Below are 26048 nucleotides of genomic sequence, written 5' to 3'. Positions count from 1 at the left end.
ATCAGCTGTGCATGAGGACAATGTGGACTAACAATGTATATAGAGAATAATGTTTCCAATAATAGATTAATAATATCAATAAAAATGTTCTTGGGTTTTCTTTACTACTACTATTTCCCCTATAATTAATCCTATATTACATAACATATGAAAGAAACTGATTTGGAATCTATGTGGATGTGCAGCCTTAGTCAGTCACTGTAAATAAATGTTAATTAGGCATTTTTCCTTAAGTAGTATAAGCACCAAAGTGTTTCTTAGTAAACAAACAACATGAATATAGTTGGACTCTCATCCTAAAAAAAAAAGGAAAGCAAAAGCAAAGTTATACCACCTTTCTCATGAGTTTCTGTTGAGTTAATGCAGCCAAACTCCCAACCAAACCAGGAAGCATCCAGAGGCTCCAGAGCCACTTCGTACAGATTCACACCTTCAGTCTGTTGGTTATTTGCCATATTGTAGGTCAGCCAGTAGGGCCGTCAGCCGTCAGCCGTCCATAAAACTGAAAGAATCAGACATTGATTGCAGATCAGATTACAGAGGAGTTTATCTGCTGCCATAATTTGCCAGGAATTTAAACCAAATTTCAGAATTGAAATTTAAAGGAATTTGATTATTCTACTCCAGGCAAGATGTTTTAGTCTTGTCTGGGTGAAAGAGTAAAGTGTTATAGATATTCACAGCTGTTAGTGTGTTTTCTTATGATTCCATACTGTTTGTTAGTTCGTTCTTTCTTTCTCTCTCCCTGTTTCTTTTGTGAAAGCATCAGGGCGAGGTCTTAGTTAATGAGTAACCTATGCTAATGGTTAATTTCTACTGAGCTCCTCGTTTAAACAAAAACAAAAAGATGGAGGGGGTGAAGGCGGAGAAGAAAGGAGGGTGAGAGGGAGGAGGAGAAGATGGAGGGGGGAGGTATGGCCCGCAGCCCAACAAGCTGTTGATTAATAAGGAGCTGCTGGGCTGCCTCTCCTGAGTCTTGCATGCATGCAGGTTTGACACGTTCACAGGCTCACACCTGTGATTCCTCCGAGTCAAGGACACGCTCGCTCGCCGCCATTGTCGGTCGATGCAATAAAAGGAACTCAATTTGTCAGCTCTGTTATTGCATTAGTGACAATCCCTGGAGAGGTTTTGAAAGAATGAATCTGCGGCCTTCAGGACTGCAGACTTCAAACACAATAAGAAACGTATTATTTACAGCATCTTGAAATGGCCAATATCTCTGAAATCAAATTGGCCAATAGATTATTTTAAAGGAACCTCTGTTGTTTATTCCTGAGAAAATCTCCGACGCTGAAAATAACAGCCGTTACGCCTCTTTGATTGTAATATAAGGACGCCGCTGCACATATGTCAACTGGCTGCGGTGCCTGCGGTAAACAATGATCCAAATAACATTGAGATTTTGCACGCTTGCTGTTTTCCTCTAATATTTTGCCTCTTGGTCAATTCAAAACTAGACTGTCAGGCCCACAATCAGAGAACATCGATGCACACTTACATACAATATTTTTGAATAAATAAATAGAAAGAAAAAGATTTTCTCCTTGGCACACTCCTAGATGTAGGCCAATAAATATGACCCTGAGAGCTGCTGAGGTCAAATGAAAACCCCTGGCTATGACTCCTGGGTTAATTATACAGCACAGGGGCAGTGAGTGATAAAGAATATTGACATGCTTTGACTTACATGTCTCTAATTGGGTTTAGGTGCACAGGAGAAATAATCCCTGGCCTAAACAGGAAGATCTCAGTAAAGACAGTGATGGTGTAACAGTCTATTCATCTTAAGCATCTTACTTAACCCTCCACCTGCTGCCTGGAGCAGCTCAGTGCCCAACAGTAAGAAAACTACAGGAAACAGCCACGCTCACGAACCCCCTAAGAGACTAAACCAGCATTCGCATGTGAAATTGATTCAGGAACGACATTTTTATGCCTCCAGCACCTCGAGTCCCTCCGGAGGGCTCCCTCAACCCTTGACCTTTTCACACCGCGGCCTCGTGCATCTGTCATCGCCGATAACGGCATCAAAATTGATTCCAATTATCCTCCAGTACACAGCAGTCAGCAGGGAAGGGGGTCGACAACTCCCTCGCCATTAGGCAAGGGAGGGACTGGTTTTATATGTTAGAAATGAAATAAAACAATCTAAGCATTCAAGGTAACCTTAACAGTTTAAGGTGTTTCACAAAAAACTATTCAGGAACTCATTGGACTGTCTTAAAAATGAAGGAATGTGCATGTACATGATTTTAAACCACAGATCATGCGGCAAACACACATTAAAACAAATCACAGTGAAGAAGATGGAGACCTGAGGAACCTTTTGACTTCACAGAGCAGCAAGTGTAAAACAAATACGATGTAAAGAACAGATTGTCAAGTCAAAAGCACCAACACAAACAAACAAACATGTTAATTCTTGAGCTTTAGAGGTGCCGATAGGTGGATTTGTCTTTATGCTGAGCTAAGCTAGCCGGCTGTATCTTAATATTTACTGTTCAGACACAAGAGTGGTATTCCTTTAAAGCTGTCCTGGGACCAGGGGTTACATGCCACATATTCATTTCAGAGCATCAGCTGCTGTACAGATTAACCAGCGATGTTCTGGTAGATATGATTTCTGGAACTGGAGGCTTTTCTACAGAACGCTCAGTTCCACATTACTTGTTAATCCCCCCTTTCTGTAACGCTCCTCTGTGCTCTCATCTTATTTAAAAGCCACAATCCATAAGCCAAATATAATAATCTATTAAAACATATTAACCTGCAAATGTCTTTAGTCGGTAAAATCTTTGGAGCCAAGTGAAGTTTCGTATGCAGCATAATTAAGACTTAGCTGTATTTTCACCCTCATTATACAGCCATGTGTGGTTTTATCTCCAATCGGCACTATTTGCTCTAACTGTATTCTTGTTATTGTCATACTCTTATTTCTTCAGTGACCCACATTTTCCATGGAGATCATTAAACTTTCATTTTTATCCTATCTTTAATGTTTTTTTTTTTCCAATTGTATGATGAAGCCTTAGAGGCACTCTTCTTCCTTCTGCGTATCCTCTGTAGGTGTCCACAGCCTCACCTACTGTAAAAGATGACGGAGCAAAGGTGTGTCCTGTCTTAATTGTTTAACAAACGAGAACCATCTCTCCGTGAACTTTACCTGCAAATGTGCTGTGAACGCGTCTGTAAAAGTTTTTTTTTCTTGGAGTGAAATAACCTCTGGGCCTCACCCCCCATCCCCTCCCCCCAACCCCTTAAGCAGCAGGTGAGGGAGCCCAGCTCCCAGAGAGAGAGAGAGAGAGAGAATAATGAACAGTGAACACAGGCCTGGTAGTTCAATGAGTACAGATGATGAATGACCATGGGGAGGGAGTACAGGACCAGAGCAGAGGCACAGCCATTTGTTACTCTGCTGTCACAAATGTATTTTTAATGAATCTGCACCTCTGACTCCTCTGCAGAGCAGGACTGTTCCTTAAGGCCAGAGTGACCCCAATATTTCCTCTGAAGCGGTGGTTCTGAACAAACCCACTTTAGCTCTAGTTGTGCAATGTAAATAACCTTCTCCTTCTGAGTGCCGAAGCCATCAGTCTCACTCCTCATTATCATCCTTACCTGTGCCGAGAATGGGGCCGCTCCTGTCTCTGCGCTGGTAGCAGGTGGGGAGGTTTCACCTTGAATCACTTCTGTGCACTAAGCTCCGTGGTGCTCGCTAATGCTGTTTTCCTTGGCAAAAAGTCCTTCAAGAAAAAATAAATAAATAAAAAAAGCCTTTAGAGACGGCAACCTGAAATCATTTCAAATTCAAATGTTCTTGGTGGTGTATGTCACCTCCTTTAGATTCCCCTGCATTTTGCAGCGGTTATGTTCCAACTCATGTCGATTTTATCGTGGCATCCTTTGAAAATACCAATGTGATTAATTATGAAAGATAGAAAGGGTGAAAAGGAGGAGACGGGAAGTAAGTGAGAAGCAAAGTTACCTGCTGATTTCCTGCAGGGCAAACGCCTGAAAGCATGCTGCTGACACTTGTGTGCGATGAAGTCAAGAGACAAACCAAGAGGAATATATTTACTCCAGCAGCACACAGTACCTCGGCTGGCTGGGATATTGGGAATGAGTGTAGAGTCTAAGAAACTAGCAGGAGATCAGGGTTAAGGCAAGGACAGTTGTATTCACACACCTCTGTAATTTAGCTTCTCCACTTTTTGCATGTAGATGTGAAAACTGCACAGGGGGTGGGGGGGGGAGAGAACCCTGCACTGCAGACACCATTCTGGAAAAGACTTCCTCATTTTGGAGGAGACTGACGCATGAGATGCCACACATGACACACATCAACATGTGACCTACGCTGTCAACCAGAATGACACACACATCATTGCATTTGCTATGTTCCATCTGTGCTGTCACACCGGTTCAACAGTCTTCTGGGGAATCGCACCCGGGCAGTCATCCATCATCAGCCTCCAGTGTCCAAAAAAAAACATGTTTTATGTAAAGAATGGATACTGTGTGAAGAAATTTCACACACACAGTAGAAAAAAAAAAAAAAAAAAGACAAAGCGATAATTCACACTCTCAGCATACTTATCATTTTAACAGCCAAAGCACAGACAAAGCAGCAAAAAGACAATCCAGGAAAGTAAATCTTATTCTCTCTGTTTTCTCATTAAATCAGTCCATGGCGCCGAAGCATTTCTTTATAATGTTGTCATCTTTGTCCATGTGGAATAAGGCGGCCGTCCGTGTCTGACTCTGACAGCAGAGAGTCTTTGACCTCCATGTTTATACGTCCAGTTAGTGTCTATCCCAGGGCTCACCTTGGAGCTCTTGACAGCTTCCCCACCGCTGAGAAAATGTTATGTACAGTATCTGGACAGCAGAGGAGGTCACATATCATCGCGGGCTTGTTATGGTTGAATCAAGGCACGCCGGTGCACAGGAGCGGGGAGGGGAGATGGATGGGACACAAATCAAACGGCACGGCCTTTATGAAGGCATCTCACTGTGGCCGGACGTCTCTGAGGGAACCCTCTGCCTGCCCGAACGACTGGTCTTGACAGAGCTTTCCCCCGAATCGAGCGTCAGTGGGCGGTTATTCTTGTCTCTGTCTTGGTCTGTGACACGGGTCTGGTTGTCACTGTCGAGACAAAATAAATAAGGTGCCTCACTCAAAAACACTCCAACGCATGAACACATCACTGTTACTATTTTGGTGGCAAAGACGCTGGTTATATTCTACTTCTTCTAAAATACCATATACATGATATCTGTCACCATCAACAACCACTTACACCATCAAATTTTTTAATTTTTTACATTTTTTTACATATTCATATTCTTCATTCCTCAAACCATGTCTGGACTATATTACAATTATGTGCGCAATTACATCATATGCTATCATCACGGTCATCATTTTTATTCATCACTCAATTACTCTTTGCTCTATTTTTAAGTCTTGAGGTGCTGAAACCAGTTAATTTCCCTGGTGTGGCATTAATAAAGCCGATCATGTCTTATGAGACAGCGGTGACGCAAGACCTGTCACTAAACCACATAAAATACTAAATGATCTGTTTTCTCTCCCTTAGCTCTACACATAAAATCCGTGAAAAGTGGATCCCTCTGTAAAACACAACAAGCCCTTTTTTCAAGGTCCAGCCAGAGGAAAATATGCTGAGACTAGAGACTGAGAAACGCAGCCCTTAAATCACCATGTCAAGTCCAACTACATGTAATTATTTTATATTAGTATATGTCATTGTAGATTACCCAAACCACAAAACCAACAAAATCTTTTATGCTGTGTAGTGGCTCTTAAACGCACTTGTTTCTACGGCTAGAAAAGTAAAACTACACGGTGCACAGGATATGTCGATACCTGTCTTGACTGTCTTTAGCGAACGTGGTGTCTTCATAGATTTTCAGCATCGTTTCTGTGCGGTCGTCATGGTGCTCTTTGGGCTCCTGGAACCTAGAAAAAACATATAGAAAAGTCTTTAGTTGTCAGTGCTGTTAAAGGACAAAGCTGGTGCTTTTCTGTATTTATCTTCCATTCAACAAAACCAGCAATGGATTATCTCTGTTCAGCTCTCAATACCATCCAACCGCCGACTCTGTCCGTGGTACTCAGCACCATTTGTTCTAAGTGAAGAGGTTAAACTTCACAAACAGGTCCCAAACACAAAGTTTTTGCTTTTCGTCTTTTTTTTGTTAATCTTGAAAAAGCGTGTCAAATAGTGCATTTATTTGGAACTATTTTCAGCCAAAGATTAAGGCAAGGCAACATTTTTGCGGTAATTCAAAGACTAAAAAATATGGAAAAGACATTAATACAATTGAATTAAAAGTATTACAGTGCAGAATAGTGTCTAAATAGATTTTTCTAAAAAGCCCTGGCAAACAAAAACGTTTTAAGCCCTGATTTAAAGGATTGTGACGTGGAGGCAGACTGAGGAGAATAAAAGCAAAAAGCTGCTTCGCTCTGACTGTGGCAACAATACCTGAAGACCTGAGAGGTCTGGAGGGTGAGACTGAAGGAGAGTGGAAATGTTTTTTGGTTCTGGACCATTAAGTGCTTTAAAATGAAGCCAGTGCAGCTTTCAGCACTGGTGTGATCTGGTCCATTTTCATGGTCCTGGTTAGAGCCCTGGCAGCAGCACTCTGCTGGTGTCTAATAGCTTTTTTATACAGGCCTGCAAAGGCAATGTTACTGTAGTCAAGTTTTTCAAGGTCCTGCTCGGACATGAATCCCTCTTTTAAGGTGGTAGTGGGCAGATTTTGTACTTGCCTTAATGTGTCTTTTGGGGGTTAGGTCAGAATTCATATTATATAAAAACAGGGATTCGAGGTGAGCACTGATTTTACGTCTCTCTTCTTTGACACCAAAAATAAATATTTCTGTTTTAGCTTTATTTAGTTGCAGGAAATCACACATATTAAGTTCTTCAATGTTCTTCTTTAGTGAGTCCATTGGGCCACGGTTTCTGTTTATAAAGCTATTATATCTGCGTGTTGTCTGCATTTAATACAAATTTGCTGCTCCATTGAGTATTTACTGCAGCAGAACAGTGTTTGTGGAACTTAGTTATGATAAACTGCAGTCTCCATGTTCATGGTAATGAAGGAACATGTCACCCAGTGCAATAGTTGGGCTCACTGGTGTGCTTTTAATATTTTTTGGACAAAGACAAGGCTCTACGGCACAGAGGAATAAGCTACAGAAGGACAAATAAATAATTCACTGTTGGTTTACGTCTTTTCTTGGGACTTGTTAACAATAAAAACATTAAATTTAATAAGTCTTGTTCTTATTCTACACCGATTTAGTTGGATGAGGTCAATATTGGGCAACAAAGCAGCTGTGTGAAAAGGCTGCACTGACTTGGTTTAGTGATGAATGGCATTTGCAAAACAAAAACAAAAAAATTCGAATAATTTAAATAACTATTCCAGCAGAATAAACCACGATTCAAATTTCGTTTACAAGACATACAACATTTTTGTTGTTGTCATTTTCTTTATCCAACCCAATGCTATACGCTACGCTTTAAGCAATTTCCCCCTGGGGATTATTAAAGTAATTCTGATTCTGATTGCTTCACAACCCCATGTTGTGAAGCAAGTGTACCTCATATCAAAGCTACTTTGGAGACAACAAGAGCTTCCATTTCTTTCTCATCGCTACCATCAGTCAAACAATGTGGCAGCGGGCGTGGGAGGAACACGTCCCCTGAATACAACACCTGGGCTCAAGCCTCTCTTTGACTTTGGCGATGGAGAGGATGTAGGGGCTGATCTGTCTGGTGATGGTGGTTAGGTAGGTGTTCTCCTGCTTCAGCTGCATCAGGTCATGAAGCTGGGCTAGAATCAGTGAAGAAAGAACAATAGAATTAAAAGAATGAGAACATCAACATACGAGATGTGACAGAAACACGTGTTTGAGCAACACATATACGTTTTTGTTGTAAACAAACCTTCATAGATCTCCTGCTCATTAGTGACCCTCTGAAAAGTCTCATCCCAGACCTGTGAGGGAAATGTGGTGCTGTGTGATTCTCATGAAATAAAATATTACATGGATTGCAGTCAGTCCACTCATGGGATATCTTGACATTTGCTGCTTTTCTTTTCCTTCTGTTTGCATTGCTCGCAGTCTACACTTCTAACAATTGTTAAAAACTAGCTTGTTCGTTTGCAATAACAGATCCTGACCGAGGACAAACGTAGAACTTTCTTTTGTCAGACCTGCCTGGGAGAGGCAGGTAGACGCTAAAGGTCAAAACATCGAGGTACCTTACGCACCTCTTCAAACAAGACTCTCATAGTTTCCACAGTGGAGTACTGGGCAGCTATCTGGCTGTCAATGTGCAGCGATCTGTCCAGGATCTCTCCCATCTTCTCCGTGTTGATGATGGAGTGGTGCTTGGTCAGATCTCGGTGCAGCTCCTGCACCTGGTCCTTCAAACTCTGAATCTCTGTCTGGAAAGTCTATAAACACACACATGCACATGCACAGCACATGAGACATGATGCCGAAGAGGTGTGTCGGTGTCTTTAAGACAGCAGAGATGTGACGGGTGCAGAGATGCCAGGTGAAGCGTATTCTGAAGGTGAAAAACCTCGTTGTTGAGGATGTGTTTCCAGAGGAAGTCATGCTGCTGTCTTTTCATTTCACTTTGAGGATCAGAGGTAGTTCTTCATGAAAGGTTGTGCAGCTGATTTATCCAATGATCCACATACAGGAGATTTAAAACTATGGACATAGAACTAACAAAGTAATTTAATAGTAATCTAATAAATCTAATAATCTAGTAAAATGCAGTACTCTTGTCTTGACCTTTGAACCCCCCACAATGGTTCTTTATTCCTGTGTCATTAACTTTCTACACTGACTTACAAATGTCAGGAACTGACATGAAATTTGGTGCTCACATTCATGATCCCCATGGGAGGAATTCTACTGACTTTTGTGGTCTCTAAAACATTTCATCCACTGCTGTTAACAATTCAAAAAGATCATTTGTCCAATACTTTGATTGGGGGCCAAATTCGTGCAAAACTAACAACAGTCCCATGAGCCTCAGGCGCATCAGGTAAATGTCAGAAATGCAACAGTAAATCTACTACACCACCGGTCACACGCGCCGCTCACCCTGTAGGTGTTCTCATAGTTGCGGCAGTGTTCGGTGAAGGGCGTCTCCCTCCCCTCAGCCAGGAGAACCTTGGTGCAGATGTTGCGGTGACAGGTGGGCCTTCGCCCAAACACAGAGCCCAGGGGCATCTCACTGAGAGATGGGGAGCGGCAGGGCACGGAGAGAGGGGACTGGTGCCTGATGTAAGGGGGAAAAAATAACGGCTCAATATTTTGAATTCTATAATTGACACATCCATAACATCCTATTGCTTTTGATTATCAAACCCACTTATCAATATCTATACCTACTCACTACATAGTTTCTGCTGTTTTGTGTTATATAGTAACTTCCTCAGACAATGAAACTGACTCCCGTATGGTACACACATTAATGTCTCACATTAAATTTCTCAGTACAGCCACTTGTACTGCTCGCCTGAGAGCGGCTACAGTGGAGCACTCAAGTACTTCACTCAAGCACATATCAATGGGAATTTCCATCTCTTCGTTCAGGAGAGGGTATGAAAATGAACAGTTCACTTATTACCTTTGAACATCTTGACTTTGCTTTCAAAATTCTTATTTTTTCTATAAATACAAAATAGCTGTAAACTCTGATGATCTGATGACTTCTATTTCTTTACCTAGGTCCCTCTTTCAAAAGAGATCTTCATTATAAAATAAAAGTTGAAGATATGCTTCATGCAGCTGAGGTAAATCACAACACTCTCAAAACACTCACATCTTTTCACCGTCACCTTCACAGAGAATGCAACATACAGCACATAGACATGCATACATTTTTCTGGGTTCTAGTCCTGGTTTCATGGCTCTGCGTAACTGCCCCGAAGCCATTCTATAATAACCCAGGTGTGAGTTCGTCCCTCTCATGGTGAAATGTTGTCCCCAGATCATCCAGGCTGTGTCCCAGCGCAGCCAATTAAAGGCATTGCCTGTACTAAAACAGCTGCATCTGTTGCATGAGCGAACATGTCTGCAGAACTTCAGTTCTGTTCTGTGAAATTATGATAAAAATAGGGCCGGCCAGCTGGCCGTCCACTGCCCGGTTTGCATCATTCTTAAGCAATTGACAAGTGGGGGAAGGAGCTTTCACAGCAGTTAAGGATGTATCAGACACAACAACACATTCAGTCGCACTGAGTAACAGGCTACACCATGTGGGTGTCACTCCGAAGTACCATACGCTGAGGAAAAACCCATTTCCTCCCCCGTCTGTGAACTGAATTATAGAATGAACGCGATAAATTGTGGAGCGAAGCACCTCGTGTAACGACTGTTGTCTTATAGTGTCAATGGCACCGACAGAAGTTCACTGAAGGGAGTAGAAAGCCGGGGCACAGCTCTGCCTCTGATCCCGCACTGCCACTTCTGTCTGTAAAACCTTTACTACATTCACCATAAATATTCAAGACATCCAACTACAAAAGCCACATTTATTAGAGGTGCAAGTTAAGGCAAATGTCACACGGCACTTCATCTCTGTACAAGAGAATGAACTGCAAGGACTTTAAGATAATGAAATACATAAACATTTACCTGGGGTCTGGTACGCTCTCACCCTCGCCTTCTTGCCCTGTGCCGATACAACAGAGGACCTGTCTAAAACATGTATCCCTCTCTCTCTGCCACACACATGTCATCCTCTGCACACCCAGCCTCCGTCCTCCCATCACTGACGCCAATTAAAGACTGTACCCGTGCTAAAGTTGTGACATCAGCAGCCTGGAACAAAGCGGCCCGACCGCTCCTGCATGCCAACTTCCAGATGAATCCTGGAGAGTTCTGTGAAATTACGATAAAAATAGTGCCAGCCGGCCGGCCACCAATCCCTGCCCACTTCGCGTCTTGCACTGGCAGGGTGCTAAGCAAGTTGGAAAAGGGAGTTGTCAGTATGTTGGCATTAGTGAGTGGGCTTATGGACCTGTGAACAGTTGGGAGACACTGATGTGGAACAAAAACGGTCAGGGGAGTGTGTGTGTGTGTGTGTGTGTGTGGAGAGGGGGACTCGAAGCACAGAAAGAGGCAGAAAACTTTTTGTTCTGAACAGCAGTGACGGGTGTTTAAAAAGGGATTGTATTCACTGGTGATTTGATAGAATCCTCAAAGGGATCGATGAAGGCTTTGTCAAAGAGCTTTTCTAAAAGAGGATCCTCTGCCTCCTTGTCAGCCCTCATGTTCCAAGGTGAGTTATGTAAACATGTCGGTGCGCAGAGCTTACAGACAGACAGAATAGCTGCCATAGTGGGACTCAGCATGGCGCCTCCTTTCCTCTCACTGCAGTCATCGCTGTCTACCATCTGTACTTGAAAACCATTTGGGGGTTTTGAGTTTGGATCGTTCACAAGTGTGAAATTTTCTGCCCAGACTTTCTGATTTCTTGGAAGGATCCAAAAGACGCCCCGGTAATGCTCCGGCATTGAAAAGCACATTGTGAAACAACACCTCCGAGTGAGGGAGCATTGGGTGATCACATTCAAATGATATTTGGCAGCAGGTAAATGACCTCACCTTGTCGCAACACTCATAGATCCGCAAACAGAAGGAAGGCAGCGCTGACCCAGCAGCAGTAAGGGCTCCAGACAGCGGGCAAACTCACTCCTGTAGTCTGTGTTGATCTAATGGAGGAGATACTTAATCACTTGCTGTATTCATTAAAGTAAGGGTTTCAAAAACGTGTGTGTTTTTAAGCTGTATTATTCTTTTATGAGAAACAGGGAAAAAAAGCACCTCTAACAAGGCCAAAATAGAGAGAGAGAGAGAAAGAAAGAAAGATAATTGTCATATTCAGGCCCATAATCAAGCCTACACTGTATTAATAAAAAATAATCAACCCAACAGCCAATCATTATCCCATTATCACATTAGCCTCATTATCCGTATTTAAAAGAAAAAGAAACAAGATAAAAAATCCAAGAAAAAACATATTCATTCTCACAATATTACACATGAATATACAAATCATAAATGTAACCATAAATGTGATGTGTTATTAATGCTCCACCGTTACTACGCATTTGTTTCCAGTGTACATCAAGTCATTTGTAAGCTTTTATACGCTTTTTTTTTTTTTTTTTTTACCAGTTTTACCTTGACACTGGCAGTCGATGCACTGAAGCTTTTCTGGAGGCTTGTCAAGGCCTAACATCTTTCTAACTAACTGTTTCACTTCAGTTTGTCAACCATCTGTATGTTTGTGCTTTACTGCTGTTTTTATTGCCCGGTGGACACACTGATTTAACCTTCTCTAGGCTAGAAATGTTTCGACACGCAATAACATCTTCCTCAGGTTATTTTTAAGGTTTAATCATTATATCATTTTTGATGAGGTTTTGCTGGCTATGGATTTCACAAACAGCTGCGTTTTTTTGCTTGGAAGATTATAGTTCTGTAGTGTTTTGTTTTGTAGTGTTTAGTCCTGTTTTTTCTTGTCATATTTGCTTGTGTGTGTGCGTTCTTTACTGGGTTTTACTAGATGGTGATATGGTGATATGTGCTTTCCTGATGTTGTGTCTGCTGTTTGTATGTATTGTTTGTGTCTTTTAATGTCTAACAGTAACCTGCTCCAGGACACATTTACATCATATTGATGCTAACTAACCTGTGTTGTCCCTGATTTATAAAATATATAAAAGAATAAGACACTGAGCTCAACTTTCTTAAAAGAAAAATTGGTTCTGGGCTTTGGAGTCACAGAGGGAAAACCGGTGAAACTGCATTGGGAACAAGTGAAACAACTAATCAGTACACTGCAGTGGACTCCACTCTGAATGTAACCTTTTCCAGCTCTGCATGAAGGCTGCTCCTACTCACTTTGCTGCTCTGCACCGGTCTCAGTCGATGAGGGAGCTTTACAATCCTCTTCAGCCTCTCCATGAGTTGCTGTGTAAGCAAGAACATCCAGTTGTGATTCAGTGACCTGTTTCACCTCGCTGAGACATTATGGACAACCTACATTAACGCGCCAGCTAATACTGCATCAGTAACTTTTCTCCTGCCAAGAAAACTTCCTTAGAATAAACCGACTTCTTTGTGATGTTTGAATAGAGAAGACGGGGGTTTTAGAATCGCTGTTAATGTGTTGTCCGTGGTAATGCATCACCTTTTATCTTTATTTTATCTTTTCATTAGCTATATTCACTACTTTTTTACTCTTTGGCTGTGTCTTTGGCTCTTTCGCTTTCCCCTCCCTCCTCCCCTCTTCTTAATAAAAACATAGAAATAAGAATAGAAAAAAACATAGTAAAACAGTTCAGTGATTTATGTTGCTGTACTCACATAACCCATGTCCAAAAACTCAAACTTGTTGGCCGAGCTGAGGAAGGCCGAACACGTGACGAGGTGAACCTAAAAAAATCAGAGGTGAAAGGTAAGGTTTCAACCAAGCTGCATGGATGCAGCTCCTGGGCATGTCTCAGATGTCTATGAGTTCTTAGCAGTTTGATTTATATATATATATGTCTCCAAAGGCTTCATTTAAATAACTATTCAAGACCCCAAAAGGTTAAATAATGTAATATTTCACAAAAAAGGAAAGATTTAAGTAAAGAAAAGAAAAGTGAACACAAGTTTGCATGTGAAAACTTCTTCCTGCCCCAGTAATCATCTAACAACTCATCACATTCGTCTTGTGACCCTTAGGTTACAGGAATAAATGACCAAACTACATATGAAATAGTGAAAACCATCTTCAACTGTAAAATGCTGCGTACATTATGGTGCATCAGTCTAATAATGTCATGCATAGCAAATATATAAGTTAAAGGGGACATTTTACTGCAGAACGAGTACTTCTACTCTTTGCTTAAGTGAAGGATTTGAGTGCTTCTTTGAAAGTGTTGTGATGACTTGTGACCAGAAATGTGTGGTCTTGTTACTGATTATTATTGTATCTACGGTCAGGACTTTATTGAACTCTACCTGGAGAGTTGGGAGGAGGGCGGTAAGGTGTGAGAGCTGCTCCTTTAGTGCTTTCTCCTTCTCCTCGTGTTGACTGCAAACACACACACACACACAAACACACAAACATGTAACTCTACACTTTCACATCCACGCCTGCCGAAATACTCAGAGGACTCAGCTCGGGAGGTGCAACCACAAACAACATACTCCATATTTCCAGAAGCTAATCTATCTGTCTTCTCTGTCCGTAACAAACACACAGGCACAGACGCAGGGCCGGACACACAAAGCCCGGCATAAATAGCCTTTAACACCGTTCCGGGAACCCAGCCACTGGACGGCTTCCAGGCAATGGAGAGAGAGAGAGAGAGAGAGAGAGAGAGAGAGAGATGGAGGACACTGGGCACAAAAAATCTCATTAAAGATCCCCACAGACTGCAACCTGATACACTCACTCACTCACTCACACACAGAAAAATGGTTCTCATTCCATCATGCATACGTCCACAGTGAGCGCACGCTGAAAGAGAGAAGTGCTCAGAAATGGTTTCTCATTCAGATTTTCTCATTTGGGATTCTTGCTGTTTGGAAATGGGAAAAAAAAAAAGAGAGAGACAGAAATGAAACACAAATTGTAGGTCTGTTTATGTTCAGTTACCATCCATTTCAATGATTAGTCATTCATCGTGAGCGTGAATTTGATCTTAGAGACTAATTAGTTGCAAACCTTGGATGACATTAAATCAAACTTTAATGATTGCTGTGGGGATGCTAAATTTTCATTTTAATTATTTTAGTGGCTGGGTACTTGGAAGTTCATGCTAAACTAATGGTTTGGGAGGCTGTCACTATCCTATTTTTGCAAAGCAATTTCTTAATTTTTTTTTTTTTTTATCACTTTACAGTTTCATTTCTGCACAAGCAAGAAGCTACAGAGGCAGTAACACTGTGGCAGGCTGCCACAAATGGAAAAATCTTACTCTCAGGACAGTATACTGTGCTGAAAAAGGCTCCGTACCAGGTTAATGGGTGATGCAATGGATACAAGTGTTTCAACAGGCCCGACAGCAGGTGCTAAAGGTTCTAAAGGTGCTCAGGTTTTATTTAAAGTGGAGGGAATTCAGGTTTTCCTGCAGCACTTGCAGTTGTTGATAATGCGGATTTGAGAAAGTCTATCATTTACGTACTCCACATTTGTACACCACTACTTTTTAGTTGGCTTCATTGATTGGATGCAGGCACACTGGCTTGAAATCTGTAATCCTGCTGAAGTGCTTTTAATTCAGCACCACGCTTTGTTGAAATGAAAATCAGCCAAGAAAATGTGTTTGGTGAGGAGAGAGATTATTCTAGAGCAAACAGAGTGCTGCTATTCATCACCCAGAGTACAACGCAGCGTGATAAAATGGAAAAACTGTGGAGTGACCCGGTGACAGCAGCACAATAGAATTCAATTTGGTAAATATTGTGACACAAGCTTAGTGGCAACAAAGGAGCATTTTCGTATAAGAACTGTAAATCTGTACATATTTTATTTTACCTCTGAGCTGCTTTCAGTAGAATCTTCTTCCTCTCTGCTAGTTTCTCCTGTCAGATGAGAACAGAGGAAACAGACCCTTTTATTCCTTACACTGCTGTGAAAATGGCCTTAAGCTTTCTAATACCTAATGATTTTTCAAGATAGTGGAAATATGGGTGTAAATTCCGTAGTGTGGTGTCTGCTCCTCAATGCAAGAGACAAAATGCAAAGACAGCACACTCTTCTCTCACAATTAGGTTAACAGAGACATCCAGTGGCCAAGCAGTGCAAATGGTGTCAGAATTACTGTGCAGTGGACTGGATGTGCTTCAGGAAAGGTGTATTTGACAGTTTAGTCGTACTTTTTCTTTGCATTTGTAAATGCTACACCAATGGCTGTTTGAAATCATGATGTTAATGATGATGTTCTTGTAATGGTTAAAGTTAACATTAGAGGAGGTGTTTTATTTAGCATTAGCAATAGTAGTTTATATTTATATGTTTTTATATTTTATTCTATCCTCTTCTTTTTTTACTCTTTGGCATTCAGTGTGGATGGCAAAGTAAGATTTTCATTGTACAGGGAAACCCGTTTCTGCACTGTACACTTGACAATAAACGCTTTGAATCTTGAATCTTTGAATCGTGTTTAGAAGCAATGCCCTCACGCTGACTCCAAACTACACAGATCAGTTTATACTGACGTAACGTTTTGATCCCATTCACATCAGGTCAAAATGTCGGTATCGAGCGTGTCAGAACCCCAAGAAGAGGAGAGGACGGGGGAGTTTGTCCGCTTTTAGACTTCAAACTCTGATACCAAGAGGTCTGAATTAGATTAGATAGAGAATTTATATCTATTCGATGCATATTTTCAAGTAAAATGTGTTTTTTAATGCCTTTTGTCATGTGCAATGTAACTAACAATAATTTGGGATGTTTTTGATATACTTATGTATCAAACACACACAATATGTATATGTATATATAAATATATACATATTTGATGTGTTGTCTCTTTAGTTCAGCTCTTTGAGGTTAATGTCTTTTATTGTACAGCATATAACTTGAATTGTTTTGAGATGTTTGTCACCCTGAGCTGATTGGATGGTTAACCACATCTGTCACCATACTGTCCACTGGTATACATACATATAAAGTGTGTGTGTCTGTGTGTGTGTATCTGCGTGTTTGTGCAGACTTATTTTTCCCAACTGGGATCAAAACATTGTCAGAAATCAGAAATTTGTGGAGTCAGGTCAGCGTGAAGGTGTTTGCCTTTTCATTGAGTGTTCAGGGGGGAAAAACTCAACAGATGGCCAAACACATCACATCAGGATTATTATGTAACCTGCAAGCTGTTGAACAGAGTACAGATTGCATTCTCTTCTTCCTCCACATTCAGACACACTTCTCCAATCATCGCTCTCAGCAGAACGATCGCCTCTCGGGCTGAAGTCTGCAGCTCCTTCACCACCTACAGATGGAGGAGGAGGAGGAGGAGGAGGAGGAGGTTCACTGGCGTTGAAAGGCCATGTAGGCTTCTACACTACCACACACTTGTCGTCAGAGCCTTTATCAGAACTCAAGGCTTAAACATGAATGCACAGATGATTTTTTTTTTCTGCACAAATATACCAATTAAAGCTCACTACAAAAAGTATTCCATTTTTTTTAAATACAGCCTATTGAATTATTCAACTTTTGTAAAAACTTTGGTCTCATATCATATAAGTAACCATACTGCAATGGTAAAAAACTAACATTCTAGTGAAAATCAGATGTATTTGACCCTTGTTATTTAAGCAGTGCTCCAAATAGTGTTAAGAAATAATTCTCATTTATATGTTTATATATTCCAATCGGCACTGCTCAGTGGCTGAATTATTCACAATGCCATGCAGATGAACAGACGCCGCTCTCTCACCAGCACAGCCTGGTCCAACATCTCACACCCCTGCATGTAAGCTGTTTCAATATCAATGCAGTGAGTCCGACTCTCCCTGTGATAAACAAACAACGGCTTACTTGATGTGGAAGAAGAGCAGAGAAGAGAAGAGAGCGATCACCGGTGACAGTCAGATAAACGTTGTGTGGTGGATTCACTCACACTTTCATGTCTCTGAAGCACTTGATGCAAAGCATGGACTTGTTCTCTGTGGAGAACAGGATGTAGGGCTCCTCGTGGAGAGCTACGGGGACAGAGACGCCTTTTAACAACAGAAAGGCCTTTTAACAACTTCAGCCCACAGGAGTTTACACTCCAGTTAAAGTATTTTGCTTTTCCACTGAGCGGGTTTGTGAACAACAAACACACGATGTTTCAGAATGCATGCACACTTTAACACCACTACTTTATTGTTCTGGAGTGAATTACAGGTGGCACTCACTGCACTTCCTGTGTTTGGCTTTGGTGCGTTTGGCCAGGGATACGATCTCATGGTGGGAAAACATTCTGGCCTTGTGAGTCAACTCCCTGCAGGTGCCGCACAGTGGCTGGCTACAAGTGTTACAGTAGTACATCACCCCCGTGTCCTGGATGGAAAAAAAGAATGAAATGAATTGGAAGACACAGCGCAGAGACGCTTATGTAATTTCATGTTGCTTAAAAGCTACACAAGGCGATATTTGATGAAGACATACACCTGTCTTAAAGCTACTGTGTGTATAATTGGATTATAAATAACACTATGACCACTGTGATCTCATTTCTTCACAAACTAAAAAAACTTGTGCAGTCATTTTCATTCATGTTATAATGACATGAAACTAATTCTGCACATTGTGGCTTTCACATCTTATATGACAAAAGTGTCTTCTGGTGTCAGCTGCAAACACTTTGCCGCCTCACAGTGAGTGAAAAAACACAAACCGTCTCCTACAGTAACATGGAAGCTTTCTGTCCACTGATTTTCCCGTTTAACCTTTTAACTTAACAGGACTCACGTGTGTCAGTATCTGTCAGTTTGTACCTTTTTGTTACTTTCCTGGTCACAGTTGGCACACTTCACCGTCTCCTCGGTGTCCGAATTGTTGTCGACCAGGAACCTCAACAGACGGTCCTCTGGTGGGAGGGTGCTGTTCCCTTTCAGCACGGATGGATACCTGTGGCAAAGACGGACATTCAGACAACCTGTTGTGCTGTGTTCACAGAAAATCATCATAATTATCACCTAATGTGTTATACTGGTTGGGTGTCTGTGTTACTTGAGTGCCAGGAGTAATTAAAATAGTTTGGTCCTCCGCTCAGAGGTGTGTTTTCCTCCTTAGATGTTTGAGCTTCCCTGGGCAGAAGGACACAGGGGCAGGAAATTGACACAAATATGCATTTTTCACATTCATGTGCTGAAAGGAGAATGTTTCTCTGTGCTGGCTTTAATCTGACTTGAAGGCGTGTGCAGACATGCAGGATTTTGTGACATAACGACTAGTTTGGAGGCCAATCGTGGTTCAGTATCTAATTTATAGAACAAAAGCGTGTTGTGGAAACGTCAAACCTCAAGTTGACCTCGTGAAACCATATCTGCAGATTTAGAGTAATATGTATATGTATTTTTTAGCAATAATTAATAAGGTAACTGAACTTTTTAATGTAAAAATCAGAGTATTTGTATCTGTGTTAAAACATGTCTAGAGGTGCCTCATAGTGCTTTACAAAGTTCACTGAAATAAACAAGTGTAAGCGAACAAACAATCTAATAAAGAGTCCAGCATTCTATGCATAGATCATATTTCATCCCAAAAAAAAATTTCCAATTCCAATCCACATTGCTCAAACAACAGTACCACAACGCAACCACAGATCTCAAGATTGAGAAACAAATAAGCTCATATTTTTCCACGTAGTTCCTGAGTGATACAGCAATGTTGAGATCCCTTCTAAGCAAAGTTTTGAAAAATAAGAGAAGAGAAAAAAAGAATAAAATAAGAACAACAGTAAGAAAGACAAACAAACAAATCTAGAAGGACTCATAAAAAATACATGCTGCTTTTTTTTTTTTTTTAAAGGAAATGCAAGTTTATTTGTTTAACATCTGCCAAAAACAATTTTGCAATCTGCAAAAGAAGCACAAGGCAATAATATAAAGACACAAAGACACTCGGTATGGTTACAGGGTACATAAGGAAAATAAAGGTCACAGCACAGTGCAGGGTGCGAATAGTGGTTGCAGTACTGCAGGAAACCTGAGGGGGCAGCAGTGACGTCCAGGACGCGTGAGTCGCGGAGTCGTAGAAGAAGAAGATGCGGAAGTGACTGTGAGACACGATGAAACAAACGTGTGTGTGAGAGGCAAGGCAGAGAGGTGTGTGCTATCTAGAAACTTCCACTACAGTGACACCCCTGAACGAGAGACCAGGGCACTTTTATCCATTTTGGGAAACATTTTTGGGCTCTGAAGATGTCTGTTATTTCCGAGGAGAACGTGCGAGGGGAGAGTGTTTTCAAGGATATTGGCGCAGACGAAGAGTGGGAGCCCACCGCGATCGAGAGCCTGTGTATGAACTGTCACCAAAACGGTACGACACGGTTACTCCTCACCAAAATACCTTTCTTTAAGGAAATAATCGTCAGCTCGTTCAGCTGCCCGCACTGCAGCTGGTCAAACACAGAAATCCAGTCTGCGGGCCGGATCCAGGATCAAGGCATTTGTTACACACTGACAGTCAAATCAAAACAGGACTTGAACCGGGAGGTGGTGAAAGCAGACAGTGCGACCACCAGGATCCCTGAGCTGGATTTTGAGATCCCTGCTTTCACCCAGAAAGGAGCGCTTTCCACCGTTGAGGGCCTTTTAGACCGAGCAGTTGCAGGGTTGGAGCAGGACCAGCCGGCCAGAAGAGCCACTGACCCAGAGGTGGCTGAGAAAATAGAGGAATTCATCCAGAGGCTGAGGAAGTTAAAAGAGGTGGAGAATGACTTCACTCTGGTGATTGAGGATCCATCCGGCAACAGCTTTGTGGAAAATCCAGTGGCCCCTCAAAAAGATGAGGCTCTCACTGTGTCCCGGTTCAAGCGGACGGTCCAGCAGGACATACAGCTGGGAATCAGGGCCGACGATGACCTGGAGGAGGAACCGGACGGCAACGACCTGGAGACCATGAGGAATGAGGTTTTGGTGTTCGACACCAACTGCCCAGAATGCAACGCGCCAGCCTCGACCAACATGAAGCTCGTCCAGATCCCTCACTTCAAGGAGGTCGTCATCATGGCCACTAACTGCGACGGCTGCGGCCACCGGACCAATGAGGTGAAATCAGGTGGAGCCACAGAGGAGCAGGGCACCAGGATCACCCTGCAGATCACGGACCCTTCGGACATGACCCGAGACCTGCTCAAGTCTGAGACGTGCTCCGTCATCATCCCGGAGCTGCAGTTTGAGCTGGGGATGGCCGCTCTGGGCGGGAAGTTCACCACCCTGGAGGGGCTGCTGAAAGACATCAAAGACCTGACCGTCTCCAAAAACCCCTTCATCTGCGGCGACAGTGGCACCACAGATCGGGTGCAGAAGCTGAATGAGTTTGGGGAGAAGATGGACAAGGTAATAGCAGGAGAAATGAAAGTCCACGTCATCCTGGACGACCCGGCAGGGAACAGCTATCTGCAGAATGTGTACGCCCCGGACCCTGATCCTGAGTTGACTGTGGAGAAGTACACCCGCTCCTTTGAGCAGAACGAGGACCTCGGCCTGAACGACATGAAGACTGAGGGTTACGAGGTGGAAAATTAATCTGCCAGCAGCGACTGAAAGGACTAAATGAGTTAATAAGTGATCATATATGATAAAAAAAAAACCCAGTGTAATTAAACTGCTCCATATTTTCTCTCATTTTCATACATTTTAAGTTAAAACCTGGGTGTTTTCATCAGGAGATTAGTCAGTGAGTGATTCTAAGTTATCTAAATGTGCACTGAAACCAGACTGAACATAAAACACATGGATTGTGCTGTTTATTAAAGAGAAATCCTTTAACTCATTGTTTATTGCGTTCCTGTGACATCCACACGATGGCGCTCTTATCTCTGATTGAAATGATACTCCTTTTTTCTTCCTCTTAGAGGACCACACGCTGTGCGACAAATTGATCTTTTTATACACCTGTGAGCATGACATCTAAATCAAATATTATCTAAATTGATAGTTAGCTCTGTTCAATGAATTGGCAGGTGTTGAAAGGCAGAGTGCAACGTTTTCTGTTGTATTTTAGGCTCAAATACTCATTTTCTCCACTAAGCTGCAACATTAGACCGTAGAAGAGCCAGAATTCATACTGTACTCTGAACAAAGGCTTGATTCTTCTGATTACTGAGTGCAGATTTTCATGAGCATTTCCGCAGGATCATCTTAGTGTAATTGTAGATCAGGGCCACACCTCACATGTATCACAATTTATCAATTCATCATTTTGCTGTCAGGAAATAGTGAAAAATAAATTCAATTTCCCTGAGCCCACAGTGGCATCATCCTTCTTTTATCCAGCCATCAATACAAAACTCAGATATTTAGTATGATATTATTTCACAAAAGCAGGAGATGTTTAAGAGGCTCAAACCAAAAAATGTTTCTGCTTGGAAAAACTGACTGAAATTAGTAGTTGCCGATTCTTTTCCCTCTCAATCTATAAATCACTTAATAATCAAAAGCTGAACTAGTCCTGATAATGGAGAGCCAATTGTTCTCGAGCAAAAACATGCAGAATAACCTTTTCATCTCAGGTAGGAAAGGACTCTTGATAGCTGCAGTGGCCAGTTTCTGTCACATTAACCACATTTGCACAGACCTGTTTGATTTTAGCACCACGCTGTTTGCCTCGCTTTGTTTCAGCTCCAGCGTTGCCTCGTCTGCTTGCATGTTTTATCTAGTTTTCATAGCAACGGAGATCCATTGTGCTCCACTAATAGCAGAGTAGTGAATTCCAAGATTACACGGTTCTTGAATGAGCAGCTGTTAGCAGCCTGCTGCTGGAAACAAGAGCCGCCAGGCGGTGGGCCCCCTGAATCCTGAGCCCAGACAGTGGAGCACGGTGCCCACGGGGTTATTCCACAGAAAACCAACATCTGCCTGGGTCTCCCCCCCCCACCCCACTACCCCTCATCTTCCTTAGTGTCTTGTGCTGTGAATAAAAGTACTGCTGTTGGTATTACTTTGACTTATTCAGCTGACTAGTACACATTATCCACCTCTACACAGGTTAATATCAAATAGCTAGAAGGCAGATAAATGTGGAGGTTGCCTGAGGTTCAGCCGGTTTGTCTGGGTAAATGTATTATCATGTTTAATTCAGGACAATGAACACATAATAAGGTGTTGGCACGTGGAAAGAATCTGGGTGATTGTGACATCAAACACGTAGCCTCCGCAGAAACACTATTTTAAGACGAGGTGAATAGAGGATAGCAGTTGTCAAGTGTGACTAACATTAGATTTTCATATCCAGTCTTTGTACCTCAATAAGCAGTGAATGGTGGAGCTGTGTACCATTGTGCACTGTTTACTGTGGCCGTCTGCCATGCCGCTGATTGTCCACGGATTTGTTTTTGAAGCGTGTAGGGTTTTTTTTTATCGTGGATTTGTCTCACACAAGTTAATCAGTCGGCGAAACTGTATTTAAGGGACGTGAGCAGTTGAGAATAATGCAGTGACATTGAAACTCATCATCAGTGTTTGGTTCTGTTCGTCCACACACAAGAGAAATCGGACAAAAAAAAAAAAAAAAAAATCTGGGTCAAGCTGAATCTGGCGCAGTAGAACAGACTCCTGGTATAATCCCCATGCAGCAGAAGTCCTTTTCTATATATCAGGGCATGCTTTGATGGGGGACAGTTGATACTGCAGACCTGAAGGTGACTGGCAACCACGTGTCATTCCTTACTAGGGGATGAAATGGATTGGTATCATGTGACTGCTTTTGATTGCACTAAGCTGCTGGCTCCGGCACCGAATACCACTATGCTTTTGTTTGCTGTGTGACCGGTCTTAGGGGAACTTGCTGGCCCCGCTGAGCGTTGGAAGGACTAAATCAGCGACCGGGATGACCACGCAGCTGCTCCGGCCACTCAGGGCGGCGGCGGGTCACTAAGCAGCACCCTCACGCCAAAACAGAGAGACCTGATGCTCTGTGAAACCAATGGGATTCTCCTCAAATGTCCTGCACAAACCAAACCAATCTACTAATCAACTTATGTGGAACAAATCCCTTTGAGCACTGCTGCCCAAAACTGGGGGGCCTGTGGGAAAAATGTGGCTTTTCACACAAAGCGTTTGACCCCAAGTAGCAAAATTATATTTTACTCTAGGAATTTAGACATCTTAATCATGGCGGAGCAGTTTGGGATTACTTGGTCATTACACAGCATCACCAGTTTGTATCATGATACAAGCTGTGTGAGGTTGTAATCCAAACTGAGTGTGTCTATAAGCCAGGAGAGCACTCAGCTCTTGACCTTTGGCCTCCATATTTTCAGTTTGTCTGTGAATTTGTGGCTTAATACCACAGGTGTGATATCCAGGCTCAGCTATCGTACACAGACACTAAAACAATGTGTCCGACATCCATTTCTAATTCAGAAACTTTGGATTTTTCTCCCATTATTGCGAATACATAAGGAAATATAGTTCCCTGGAAAGTTAAAATAGTGGAAAGCAACGTAATGCAATCACTGTGTGGAGAAAAAGATCAAGTTTTGGTTTTTCATTGCTTTCAAGAGTGATAATCTACTGTATAAGGAGCCTAAACTGGTCCTGGTCACAGGGCAGTCTCTTACCCACAGAGGGGGCAGCTGAGGCGGCTGTCATTGGTCCGGCCTCGAAGGCAGCGGGCGCAGAAGATGTGGTAGCAGTCCAACAAACATGGGGACTGGTACTGCTCGTGGCACAGGTGACACACCAAGGGGTGGACGTTACTACAGTCCACATTGCACAGGTTATCCAGATTGGTGAAGATTCCTCCTGCCATCTGCAAACAGAATGTGATCACATGATCACATCAGTAAGCAAAACAGCTTTAGCGTGTGTTATGGTCCAAATATTCCAGTTGTTATAAGAGAGGCTAAGCCGAGTGTGATGTGCAGCAGTTTAATCAAGAGAGGCAGATATTAATACAAATAAACAACAGGAGCTTTTTATTATTTTTCTCCTACCTTGTCAGATGTCTAATGAGTGCCCAGGGCTTCAGTGACGACACACGATCCAAATATGGCAAATAAATAGCATGAAAGACCTTGTCAGCACCAACTCGGCGAGCAAATCCGACTGTAAACGCAGAAGGCTGGTCTGCAGGAAGCACAGAGAGCCACTGTCTTACCTTTCAGTGGTGCTATCAGCTACCCCCAGCAGGAATGACAGCAATGCAGAAACTCTTCAATAGTAGGCCGATGGGGTCCTGTCGCCAGGCAGCTGACAGCACACACACCTCATGCCAGCCCCCAAGTGTTGCCAAAGTGCAAAAGGGACACTTAGTATTGCCGTCGCATTAAAAATACAGTTGTCCTATCTCTAATGTCAGGCTTACTCCAAATCAGGATGAATGGATGGAAACAGGTTGGAAATTACTGCACTGCAAATCAGTGAATCTGCTGCAACGGTTGAAGAGAAATAGAGGAGTGAGGCTTGATATTCTTAAGCCTCCTAAAAGCAATAACATCACTGTCAATATGTCACAACAGAGACATGTGGAAGTGTTTAATGTAGTGTAACTGTATTGAATGAAGCTGTTACAATAGATAAAATAACAGTCTGTCATTTATAATCTAAATGATTAGATTATAAATTATCTAATTAGTAAATGGAGTAATTATCTTGAAAACTTATTAAAGGAATAATATAACTTGGTATCAGTTATAAGGAAAGATAGATATAGCTCTGAAAGAACTGGGCAGTACAAACCCAGGTAAATATTCAATAGTTATTCATGTATTAGGGGAAACTTTATTTATTTTTATTTCTTATTTGTGGCACACTTCCTGTTTTCCTCATAATAAGGTAATGATTATGTCCACACCAGAGGTCCTTCATAAGAAACGTTGTATGAATACACACACACACACACACACACACACACACCTTTATATATGTTTTACCCTTCTCAGAAAAAGAAACATATACATATATACTCACACATATGGATGTATCAAAGGTTTTTTTTTATTACATTCATGAAAATACAGTGTTAACATCTTGACTCAAGGTCTACTTACTCAGCTTTTTGTGGGCTTTCAGTCACTTAAGGAACCACACATCTAAGCCAACAATCACTGTTAAAACAACAATCTAACGTTTGGATCATTTCAGTCACTTCTAATAAACACATTACAGATTTGGCCTGTAAATAAATTCACGTCTGCTTCATCCTGAAGGAGGTATTGACAGTGTTTATTGTGTCATATGTTATGTATGATATCACTCCAGGCACTGTAGCTGGCTGGTTTATATATTTACCACAGAATAAACTCTGACCGCTGAA

At 42.1% G+C, this 26048-nt stretch overlaps 2 protein-coding genes across 2 annotated transcripts; one reads left to right on the top strand and one right to left on the bottom strand.

The window, feature by feature from the left end:
• Positions 1-4998: 4998 nt before the first annotated feature.
• rnf207a (ring finger protein 207a) lies at positions 4999-24542 on the bottom strand. The gene is made up of 18 exons (XM_070850260.1): positions 24352-24542; positions 18560-18692; positions 17978-18122; positions 17698-17779; positions 17515-17590; positions 16939-17064; positions 15609-15655; positions 14087-14159; positions 13445-13513; positions 12980-13048; positions 11678-11784; positions 9990-10004; positions 9167-9344; positions 8317-8502; positions 7989-8040; positions 7758-7875; positions 5894-5986; positions 4999-5149 (listed from the first exon to the last, which is right to left on the bottom strand). The coding sequence occupies exons 1-18, from the start codon at positions 24540-24542 to the stop codon at positions 4999-5001; spliced, it is 1911 nt and encodes a 636-aa protein (XP_070706361.1).
• zpr1 (ZPR1 zinc finger) lies at positions 19849-21849 on the top strand. Its single transcript, XM_070845200.1, has one exon. It carries the CDS (start codon positions 19988-19990, stop codon positions 21314-21316), a length of 1329 nt encoding a protein of 442 aa, XP_070701301.1. The 5' UTR covers positions 19849-19987; the 3' UTR covers positions 21317-21849.
• Positions 24543-26048: the final 1506 nt, after the last annotated feature.

This window comes from Pempheris klunzingeri, chromosome 2 (genome assembly GCF_042242105.1).
Source record: "Pempheris klunzingeri isolate RE-2024b chromosome 2, fPemKlu1.hap1, whole genome shotgun sequence".
In the NCBI taxonomy this organism is placed as follows: Eukaryota; Metazoa; Chordata; class Actinopteri; order Acropomatiformes; family Pempheridae; genus Pempheris; species Pempheris klunzingeri.
This window is presented reverse-complemented; position numbering and strand designations above follow the sequence as displayed.